General features: G+C 41.5%; 1 protein-coding gene across 6 annotated transcripts in view; it reads right to left on the bottom strand.

Moving 5' to 3' along the window:
* Positions 1–5,618: 5,618 nt before the first annotated feature.
* LOC105484268 (DENN domain containing 5B) overlaps positions 5,619–11,651 on the bottom strand; it is a 205,276-nt gene continuing 199,243 nt past the window's right edge. For all 6 annotated transcript variants that reach the window (XM_011745743.3, XM_011745744.3, XM_071071922.1 and 3 more), the window contains one exon: positions 5,619–10,911. In XM_011745743.3, the coding sequence (XP_011744045.1) occupies positions 10,728–10,911 (184 nt within the window). In that variant the 3' untranslated portion in view covers positions 5,619–10,727. The remainder of the gene's footprint in view (positions 10,912–11,651) is intronic.

The following is an 11,651-nucleotide window of genomic DNA, read 5'->3' as shown; positions in this document are numbered from 1 at the left end:
AGCCCGGCAGACAGAGAGACACGCTTTGTCTCGGAGAAAAAAAAAATGTTTTGTGAAGTCCACTTTATCAAGTTTTTATGTACTGTATTTCCTTGTTGTAGCTAAGAAATATTTGGTGAAAAAGATTTTCCCTGTTTTATTTTATTTGTTTCAGTGTCTCGCTCTGTCACCTAGGCTGGAGTGCAGTAGTATGATCTCGGCTGAATGCAACTTCCAACTCCTGGGTTCAAGTGATTCTCCTGCCTCAGCCTCCTGAGTGGTTTGGGATTACAGGCCCTTGCCACCACACCCAGATTTTTTTCACGTAATTTTTGTATTTTTTGGTAGAGATAGGGTTTTATCACGTTGACTAGGCTGCTCTCCAAAGTACTGACCTCAAGTGATCTGTCTGCGTCAGGCTCCCAAAGTGCTAGGATTACAGGCATGAGCCACTGCGCCCGGCCTGACCAATCTTGATAAATGATTTTTGTGTACTTGGAAAGAATGCGTATTCTGCTGTTGTTTTGTTGGACAATATTTCTTTTTTGAGACGGAGTCTCACTCTGTCACCCAGGCTGGAGTGCAGTGGCACGATCTTGGCTCACTGAAACCTCTACCCCCTGGGTTCAAGCAATTCTCCTGCCTCAGTCTCCTGAGTAGCTGAGACTACAAGCGCACGCCACCATGCCTGGCTAATTTTCGTATTTTTAGTAGAGACGGGGTTTCACCATGCTGGCCAGGCTGGTCTTGAACTCCTGACCTCGTGATCCACCCGCCTCAGCCTCCCAAAGTGCTGGGCTTACAGGTGTGAGCCACTGTGCCCGGCCCTGATTTTCTATTCTATCAATTATTGACAACAGGATCTGACTATAATTGAAGATTTGTCTATTTCTCATTGATTCCATCAAGTTTTTTTTCCTTCTTCATGTTTTGAAGCTTTTTTTTTTTTTTTTTTGAGACGGAGTCTTACTCTGTCACCCAGGCTGAAGTGCAGTGGCGCGATCTCCGCTCACTGCAAGCTCCGCCTCTCGCATTCACGCCATTCTCCTGCCTCAGCCTCCCCAGCAGCTGGGACTACACGCACATGCCGCTATGCCCGGCTAATTTTTTTGTATTTTTAGTAGAGACTGGGTTTCACCGTTGTTAGCCAGGTTGGTCTCGATCTCCTGACTTCGTGATCCACCTGCCTCGGCCTCCCAAAGTGCTGGGATTACAGGCGTGAACCACCACACCCAGCCTTTTTTTGTTATTTTTGAGTAGGATATAAGTGAGAAATTCAAGAAAATTTTGAGGCATTTAAGAACACAGGTTGGCCAGGCGCGGTGGCTCATACCTGTAATCCTAGCACTTTGGGAGGCTGAGACAGGTGGATTACTTGAGGTCAGGCGTTTGAAACCAGCCTGGCCAACATGATGAAACCGTGTCTCTACTAAAAATACAAAAAAAACTAGCCAGATGTGGTGGCACATGCCTGTAATCCCAGCTACTTGGGAGGCTGAGGCAGGAGAATTGCTTGAACCCGGGAGGCAGAGGTTGCAGTGAGCCGAGATCATGCCACTGCACTCCAGCCCGGGCGACAGGGCAAAACTCCATCTCAAAAAAAAAAAACAACAAAACAGTTTATAGGTTAAGCAAATGACAGACCTCAGGATTATATTATTCTAGGGAACACAGAGCATCTGGCCCACAAGCCAGCCCTCATCAGAGTGACTTATTTTTAGGCTTTGCAACCCACATTAATTGCTCTTTTTTTTTTTTTTTCCTTTTTTCCACGTTTTAAAATTGTATATATTTGAATCGAAGTACATGTCAGGATAAAGAATCAAAAGAATTATCAAAAATATTAGGCTGAATCCTATGAAGTTGTTAATAATGCCTTTGACCTTTAAAAGAGGTAATTTCTTTTTTTTTTTTTTTTTGAGACGAAGTCTTGCTCTGTCACCCGGGCTGGAGTGCAGTGGCCGGATCTCAGCTCACTGCAAGCTCCGCCTCCCAGGTTTACGCCATTCTCCTGCCTCAGCCTCCCGAATAGCTGGGACTACAGGCGCCCACCACCTCGCCCGGCTAGCTTTTTGTATTTTTTAGTAGAGACGGGGTTTCACCGTGTTAGCCAGGAAGGTCTCGATCTCCTGACCTCGTGATCCGCCCGTCTCGGCCTCCCAAAGTGCTGGGATTACAGGCTTGAGCCACCGCGCCCGGCAAAGAGGTAATTTCTTACAAAATAAGGATATTTGTTCATTATAGTTTTTTTGGAATAGAGAAACACTGGGAGCTATTTAGATGTATTCTTTTTCTTTCTATTTATTTATTTAATTTATTTATTTAGTAGAAAGACAGGGTCTTACTATGTTCCCCAGGCTGGTCTTGAACTCCTGGGCTCCAGTGATCCTCCTGCCTCGTCTTCCCAAAGTGCTGGGATTACAGGCTTGAGTCACCGTGCCTGTAATGTTTTTCATCATAACATTGTTCAGAATAGTGAAAAAAATTAGAGTAATCTAAATGTCAAACAAATAAATCATGCCACATCCATATCACAAAATTAAAATCAATGTTTTAGATTTAATAACTCACTCCCTTTGTGTTCTCATGAACACATGATTTAATATTGGTTTCATGACATTAAGTTCCATTTATACATGCTGGAAACTTCCAAATTTATATCTAACGTCCAACTATAGCTCCCCAAATCCAGCCCAAGACATTGAATTTCCTCTGTAGTGTCCCGGCAAGTTCTGGAGTATGTCACCTCCTCATGGATGCGTCCTTGGCACCTGGGGGCAGATTCCAAACAAGTCCACTTCTTTTAAATGTCTCAGTAAACTTTTTTTTTTTTTTTTTAGAATGGGTCTCACTCTGTTGCCCAGACTGGAGTGCAGTGGCATGATCTCGGCTCACTGCAAACTTTACCTCTGGGGCTCAAGCGATCCTCTCACCTCAGCCCTGCAGGTAGGTGGGAACACAGGCACGTGCCACCACGCCAGGCTAATTTTTTGTATTTTAGTAGAGACGGGGTCTTGCCACATTGCCCAGGCTGGTCTCGAACTCCTAGGCTCAAGGAATCCGACTGCCTCAGCCTCCCACAGTGCTGAGATGACAGGTGTGAGCCGCTGTGCTCAGCCTCAGTAAACTTCTTTGCCACCCAGAGAGAGGGTTGTACCCTCTCTCAGGGTCTGGTTCAACCTCAGGCAGGGGGGCTCATTTAGATTTGCCTTGACTCAGCCCTATGGGTTTTTTTTTTGGTGGGGGGATGAAGTCTCACTCTGTCACCCAGGCTGGAGTGCAGTAGCGTGATCTCGGCTCACTGCAACCTCTGCCTCCCAGGTTCAAGCGATTCCCCTGCCTCAGCCTCCAGAGTAGCTGGGACTACAGGCTCGCGCCATCATGCCCGGCTAATTTTTTGTATTTTTAGTAGAGATGGGGTTTCACCGTGTTAGCCATGATGGTCTCGATCTCCTGACCTTGTGATCCGCCTGCCTCGGCCTCCCAAAGTGCTGGGATTACAGGTGTGAGCCACCGTGCTCAGCTGACTCAGCCCTATAGTTAATAGCTGCTCCCCATAAATGCTTTTCTTATAATCTTTAAGAGTTTTGTTTTCATCACCTGGCATCAGATCCTCTATTATTCCAATTTCTTGTTATTGTTTGTGATAGGTAATCTTAGGTCAACTTAGCTGGGCCAGGGTGCCCAGAAACTTGGTCAAACATTATTCTGGATACTACTATGAAGGTGTTTTTGGATGAGATTATACTTTTTTTTTTTTTTTGAGATGGAGTCTTGCTCTGCCACCCAGGCTGGAGTGCTATGGCGTGGTCTCAGCTCACTGCAACTTTCGCCTCCTGGCTTCAAGCAATTCTCCTGCCTCAGCCTCCTGAGTAGCTGGGATTACAGGCCTATGCCACCATGCCCATCTGATTTTTGTATTTTTAGTAGAGGCGAGGTTTCACCATGTTGGCCAGGCTGGTCTTGAACGCCTGACCCTGTGATCTGCCCACCTCAGCCTCCCAAAGTGCTGGGATTACAGTGCCCAGTGAGATTAACATTTTAATTGGTGGACTTCGAGTAAAGCAAATTACTATCCGTAATATGGGTGGGCCTTATCCAATCAGTTTAAGGCCTTAATATAAAAAAGACTGACTTCCTCCTGAGCAAGAAGAAATTCTGCCAGCAGACTGCCTTTTGGCTTGAACTGTCTCTTCTCTGATGGCCCACAATAAAGATTTAGACTCCCCAGGCCTCCACAATTGTGTGAGCCAAATCCTTAAAATGTTTCTCTATCTATACATGTCCTATTAGTTCTGTTTCTCTGGAGAACCCTAACACATTAATCTTTTATTTTTATTTTTTTGAGACAGTCTCTCTCTGTTGCCCAAACTGGAGTGCAGTGGCATGATCTCGGCTCGCTGCAACCTCTGCCTCCCAGGTTCAAGCGATTCTCCTCCCTCAGCCTCCAGAGTAGCTATGGTTACAGGCATGCACGACCACACCCGGCTACTTCTTGTACTTTTAGTAGAGACAGGATTTCACCATGTTGGTCAGGCTAGTCTCGAACTCCTGACCTGGTGATCCACCCCCCCCCCCCACCCCGCCTTTGGCATCCCAAAGTGCTGGGATTACAGGCGTGACCCACCGCGCCTGGCCTACATTATTCTTTACATTCAGCTACCCCAGTTCAAATTGCTGTGTGGTTTCTGTCTCCTGATTGGACTGTGATGAATACATTATTATTCTCTCCTCAACTCCCAATCCATATGTGCAGATGCTTACCTAGCATCTCTATCTGGATGTCTAATAGGTATCTCAAAAGCATCACAAACTTCTTATCCCCAAAAGTAGCTCTTGATGCTCTTCCTACAAACTTGTTTTTTTTTCTTTTGAGTTGCAGTGAGCCAAGATTGTGCCACTGCACTCCAGCCTGGTGAAAGAGCGAGACTCCATCTCAAAAAAAAAAAAAAAAAAAAGAATTTCATGGGTTTTTGTTTGTTTGTTTTAAGTCTCACTCCTGTTCCCCAAGACTGGAGTGCCATGGCGTGATCTCAGCTCACTGCAAACTCTGCCTCCCAGGTTTAAGCGATTCTCCTGCCTCAGCCTCCCAAGTAGCTGGGATTACAGGCGACTGCCACCATGCCTGGCTAATTTTTGTATTTTTAGTAGAGACAGGGTTTCACCATGTTGGCCAGCCTAGTCTTGAACTCCTGACCTCAGGTGATCCACCCGCCTTGGCTTCCCAAAATGCTGGGATTCAGGCCTTCTCCTTTTAATGATATATTTTGATGACCAGAAATTCTTAATTTTTATATAGTCAGTTGTTTTTTACAGCAAAGCACCTGTGAGCATAGTCAAATTTATCACACTTATCCTTTATAATTTAAATGTCTTACTTAAGAAAACTTCCCTTTCCCAAGTTAATAAGTACATTTGATATTTTCTCCTAAAAATTATGTTCCATGTTTCACATTTAGGTTGTTAAGCCACCAATAATTGATTTTTCTGTATGGTGTGACGTAGGGTTCAAATTTTCACCCCTTACTCAGAAGGCTCTGTTTTTCTACATAATAGTTTCGGTTTGATCTCCCTGCTTTCTGGAATCTCTTATCCTATGAAACACTATCAAGATTCTACAACAATGAAGCAAAACAAAGTATCAATCCCACAGTTTTATTTGTAAAGAACAAAGCATGAAAAGTCATATTTAAAGGTACTCCCAAACCTGAAAAACCCACGTCAGTTTGTCTGATATGTATGTTAAAGTGCTTAATATCACAATACTCTTTTAAATTTTATATTATGTTCAGATGAGAAAAAAATCCAGTTCTGATGCATTTTGTTAACAATACAAAGAAAAACAATATAATTTAAATTGAGAAATGCTAATTTGAAAAGAAAGATACACAGGGTACATTTATATATGATTCAAGTGTAACACAGAGCATTCTAAATGTTTCACACCCTCATTTGATTGACAACAGGAACTCCTTACTATACTTCTCTATTGTTGACAAGACTTGGTGTTTAGAATCAAGGTTGGATTCACACACAAGTACATGCAGGTAAATTAGAACAAGCATGATTCCCTCCTACATAATCCAAGGATACCCTGGATCCCTTCGAATGAGGAAAAATTTTATTTGAGGTTTTTTTCTTCCCTTTATCTTGATGTGATATATCTCTGAAGCCAATCTTTATCTTGTCCTTGAGAGGGTGAACAACTCTAATCAGATTTTGGAGATGAGGTTCTTCTTAGATTCTTTTGATCACACTACATCAGCAACCGCTTCAAAAAGCTTAGAATTCAGCTGATTCAAGGGATTTGTAAGTTTATTTTAATAGGAATAAAGGACCTAGTAGTTTATTATCCTTTTCTGTCTCCTATTTATGCTAAACATTAAAGTAATAAATACTTATATAAGAAACAGACTTCAAAAGACATGGATGACTTGGAAATAGGATTCACTATAAAAGTAGAGAAGGGCTCAAGACTCTCAATCAGTGAAGGTGTGTTAATACTGAAATATAAATAGCTAAAGTTCAGATTGTCTTTTCAACATAGTGAAAAGGATAGACTAGTTTCTGTAAACCTCACAGAAAATATTCACAGTTCCCTAAATGAAAAAATCATAATTTTTAGCAGAAAGAAGGTATTTCATTATGAAGATCCACACTCCTAATGTTGTGAAATAAATATTTCCCTGGAAATTTGAGGTCCTTGTCTGTCACCTCATGTTTCAAAATACCTTAGGGATGTCAACGTATACTACACATAAGCTGTCGTATAGTCTTGAACCTCTCTTTTTCACTTACATGAACATATAACGGTGCTTTATTGCCAAAAAAGGAAATATGAGCAATTCAGTATTTCCCCCATATCATTCATATAGTGTGATAGAAGTTCATTAAAATAATTTTTTAAAAAGCCATGTGAAAGTAAATACCACAGGGTTACAAAAGGTACAAAAATGTGTGAAACATTTAAATTTCAGAGGGAAATCCACACTTCTGCAAGGTTTAAGTTTCTCATATCAAATTCTCATTCCCAGTGGAAAACAGGGCAGGGAGGGTTGGGAGGCTTTTGTCCTCAGTAGCCTGCTTTTTCCCACTTAGGACTCCACTTTATACTACTTCACACTGACTCGCAGTCATTTTTAAGGCATATGACTCCCGACCAGGGCACAGATCTCACACATACTTCCAACGTCAGTGTAATGCCACTGTGTCATAAAGGTCGAGATTAGGGGTTTCAGGACATATGAAAAACATTGGGAAAATAAATATTTCAAGAGGTAATACTTTTGGCAATTTAATTTTAAAACAACTTCTTCACCAGCTATTACTATGCAAAAATAATCATTATGGTCCCAGGCATTTAATTTATTTGCAGGAAAAAACAAAACAAACTAAATGTTGATTTTTTTATTTAACTTTTGAGACATGATCCTAAAGCAATATATTAATTTGAAAAATTACCACAGCAGAAAACATGCCTCTATGTGGGTATGGTCCTTCCAAAAGTCAGCTTAAAAGTCAAGCATTTATTCTAAGCATTCTTCTACTACAGTTGTACTCAAACTTTTGGTATAACTTAGAGACAGTTATGAGCCACATAAAAACTAAGTCCTTTGTTCTGTTATTTTGAGATGGGATTTCCATATGTTACCCAGGCTGGACTCAAACTCCTAGGTTTAAGTGATCCTCCTGCCTTGGCTTCCCAAGCAGCTGGGACTACAGGTGTGTACTGCCATGCCCAGCATGTCTTATTTCTTTATAGCTGCACTTCTTATGTGACCCCAAACTCAGCCTAAGCATCCTTTTTATTGATCAAACTTGGATCCTAAGGACTATTTCCAAATATTTAAATTTATTCTTAAAGGCCAGGATTGACCACCATTGAGAATATTCAAAAGAATGGGGGTACCGGCCATTCAAGCAGCTCACACAAGGAGGGCCCCACACATTTATAGCATGGGCTGTATCAACAGAATAAGTACATGGGCTCACAAGGTGACTAAAGGACCCATCATCCAAGAGGATGTGTCAGTTCTGATGTGTTTTATTAAAATCATTTCACTATTACAGTCATATTACACAAAGGCATGAAGATGAAATTTTAGGTGTAACTTTTTTGGGGGTATTACTTTTTAAAGTAACGGTTTTATTCATGGGCCCCAAATCCAACTTTGCTCTCAGTTTTTTTTTTTGAGACAGAGTCTCACTCTTGTCACCCAGGCTGGAGTGCAGTGGCACAATCTCGGCTCACTGCAACCTCCACACCTCCTGCATTTAAGCAATTCTCCTGCTTCAGCCTCCTGAGTTGCTGGAATTACAGGCCCTGCCACCACCCCCTGGATAATTTTTGTCTATTTTTTTTTTTTTTTTTTTTTAGTAGAGACAGGGTTTCACCATGTTGGCCAGTCTGGTCTCGAACTCCTGACTGACCTCAGATGATCCACCCGCCTCAGCCTCCCAAAGTGTTGGGATTACAGGCGTTAGCCACTGCACCTGGCCTGCTCCCAGTTTTTACAAGATGTTAATTCCCAACAATCTGAGAGCAATGTGTTAATATGAATATTAATTCTACTAAATGAATATTCATCCTTATTTCCTCCTTGTGTAGGTGGATGAATAAAGATCCAATAGTTTAATAGAAAGACTACTGGTAAGAATGCCAGAAGGTCAGTCTCATGCCGCCTGGTGAAATCAAACAAACAAACAAACAAACAAACAAACAAACAAACATGAATTCTAGAGCTTGTGTTGTCAGTGACCAGCTGTGGGGTAAGTGTAAGATTTAATCTCTCTATTCCTTAAGTGTTCCCTTCTACAAAGTAAGAAGGCTGGACGAGGTGCGTCAATCCTAGCACACTAACCTAAGTTATCCCCCTGGTTGCCTAGACCTGTCAGGAGCATGGCCTTATGAAGATACAAGCATGAAATCCTGGGTTGGACCCCTCTATAGTTTCTGATCACTAAACACAGTAGGAGCCCAGTGTAAAACAGGTTCTGGATATCTCCCACGATAGACTTCCCAGGTCCCTGGAAGAGCTGTACCATTGTAGACACACTTTAGCCTCAGGCAAACAAATTTCTGGTCTACCAAGAACCATCTTCTTAAACCATTTCCATGGGTTTTTAAATACAGCTGTCAACTCTCCTTTTCCTCAAGCATGAAGTCAATGTTAAAAGAGGCTGTCCTTGGCTGAATACAGTGTTTGATAAAGGGAGTTAGGCACTTGTTTCACTAGTTTCTTCCTCCAGGAAATAAGGTTAACAATACAGTTGGTCAAAGCTCAGCACCCTCAGATTGCACAAGGATACTGACGCCATGGCTTTGCTTTTCAGCCACAACTGGGAATAAAACTAGGAGCTCTGCTGAGGCAATTTTGCTGCTAAAAATGTACAAATGCCTAATTAGCATTACAGGACCTACCAGAAGATGAGGACTTAAGAGTAACTAGCCAATACTACATTTACTTAACTTCTTTATAAACTATCAAACTGGAAAGTTACTCACAACTTTTGGTCCTTCAAAATTGTTGCCACCTCTTGTTTTGCTTCCATTTTATCAGCCTGTGCCGCCAGTGGCTTTTAGCTTCTCTGGGTCAGTTGTTTTACATTATGACTCCCCTTCCTACAAAGGAACATAAAGCTTGCCCTGAAACACCCAGAAAGGGTTCATTCTCTCTCTCCTTCTGTTATTTGCATTATCATGGTCAACAAATGCTTCCACAAAAACATTCCAAGCCACACAGAACCCTCCTCCTCCTTAGACATTCCTTCCATTTCCTGAGGGGGGATGGGCCCTGGAGAGGTGGGTGATTAGGCCCTAAAAAAGACAGAGCTCGTGGTTATCCTTAAGAGGTAGACCACTGCAGAGTTTAGATGGCCACATTAAAAGTACAGAATCAAACTGCTGTTTGCAATTCTTATGACTATGAATCTAACACTGAAATTCACATCTCCCCAACATACCTCAAATAACAAGAATAAAAATGCCAAGAATGAAGTTAGTCTAGGCTAATCTTTCCAAAGTGTAAAGAAGTTATAATCCCACAATTGAACACACTTCTCAGGGCTTTGTATGTTCTCTTTCCAGTTCAGCCAAGCTCCTGGGGTCTAGTGTTAAAAATACTCCAATTATATCATCTTGTGCGGACTGAAATTTTTTTCCAAAAGACTGGAGAAGTGACTAACAATTCGAATATATAAAACAGTTTGTAACTTAAAAGATACAAGTGCAGACTACCAGTACAGTAGGTAAAGCTGTGTGCATTCACAAAACAAAGGATCAGACTCCAAGATGGATGGCTACTACGTAACAATGCATTCTGGGTTTCTTTGTGATACCTGGAGGAAAAAAAAAGCCCGACTGGGTTGCACTGTATTTACATCTTTACTGGCTTCTTCCTGGCTAGCACCACTCTTCCCCCCCAACCCCCAACATTTTTAAGCTACTTATTTTAAGTCACAGGAATACTCAATCTAAGAAAAGCGTCTTATTCGAGTAATATAATTTCTTAAAGAAGATAGCATATTTACACACATCTAACACATGAAAATACTCTATTTTATACTAAATTCCAGGTTCAAATGAACTACAATACAACATTTTGCCTTGTCTGTAGAGTGAGGATTGTTCCAAATGGGGCATATGTTGGGCTGCCCCTGCAGTGACTCACTACTGTCAGACAAGTCCAAATCGGTCCCCTAGTTGGGGAAGGAGCAAGGTTTGGACTGAGAGTTTCTAGACAGTTGGGTTACACGTCCACTCCTTTGATGAGTGATCCTTCTAGGACTATGGTGAAGTCCTGAATGGTCTGCAGAATTCGGATAAGGGAGTTGACAGTCATGCGGTCTCGCAGGAGAGCGCTCTCTTCATACATTCGAGTGATGGCTGGACACTCAGCTAACAATGGAATCCACTGTGGGAGCAGGCGATCCCTACAGATCCAAACAGAAACAATTCCTAAGCACTGCTGGCCTCACTGCAGAACAAGGCACACAGTGGAGCCTGTGTGAATGGGTAAGTGTGGGGCCTGATGGTACAAAATCTATCTAAGCTAAGAGGTCAGGAGAGAGGAAATCAAAGCCAAGAAGTTGAATATTTTCTGGTAAAACAAACAGTGATGAGATAGTGTAAAGCTATAAGGGAAAATCCATTATTTTAAACCCAATTTAATTACATTAGAGAGTCTATGCACATTAAAGACATTCTCTATTCTGATTTTACCACCTTTAGAAAGAGGCAGAATGTCATTTTCTATGTCTTTTTTTTTTTTTTTTTTAATAGGAGTGTTACTCTGTGGCAAGGCATGCCACAGTATACTTACCTTTTGGAAGAAAGACTACACTAAACTGTAGAGATTTGCTTTTTATTTTTTTTAACTTATACAACGTAACAGGGTGAGGAACAAAATCAAAGCAGAAAAACATTAAGTAGATTTTATAAACCAGATGAGAGTTTGCATTGGTCTAATAAATCAGGAGAGTATAGAGATAAAAGGAGATAAAGATCATGCTCAAAAGAAATTTTAAAAGCACAGCTAAAACTGGGCTCCTTTTATGAAGAAGAAATACAGAACTTAGTTCTGTAAACCAGCTGTTTCAGGAGGATAAAACCTCACATCTTCAATTTTTCCTGATCAAACCTGACATTAGTAACCCATTGCTAAGTTCCTAAG

The sequence above is a fragment of the Macaca nemestrina genome, chromosome 10, assembly GCF_043159975.1.
Source record: "Macaca nemestrina isolate mMacNem1 chromosome 10, mMacNem.hap1, whole genome shotgun sequence".
NCBI classification, from domain to species: Eukaryota; Metazoa; Chordata; class Mammalia; order Primates; family Cercopithecidae; genus Macaca; species Macaca nemestrina.
The sequence above is the reverse complement of the archived record's forward strand: the minus strand, read 5'-3'. Positions and strand labels throughout refer to the sequence as shown.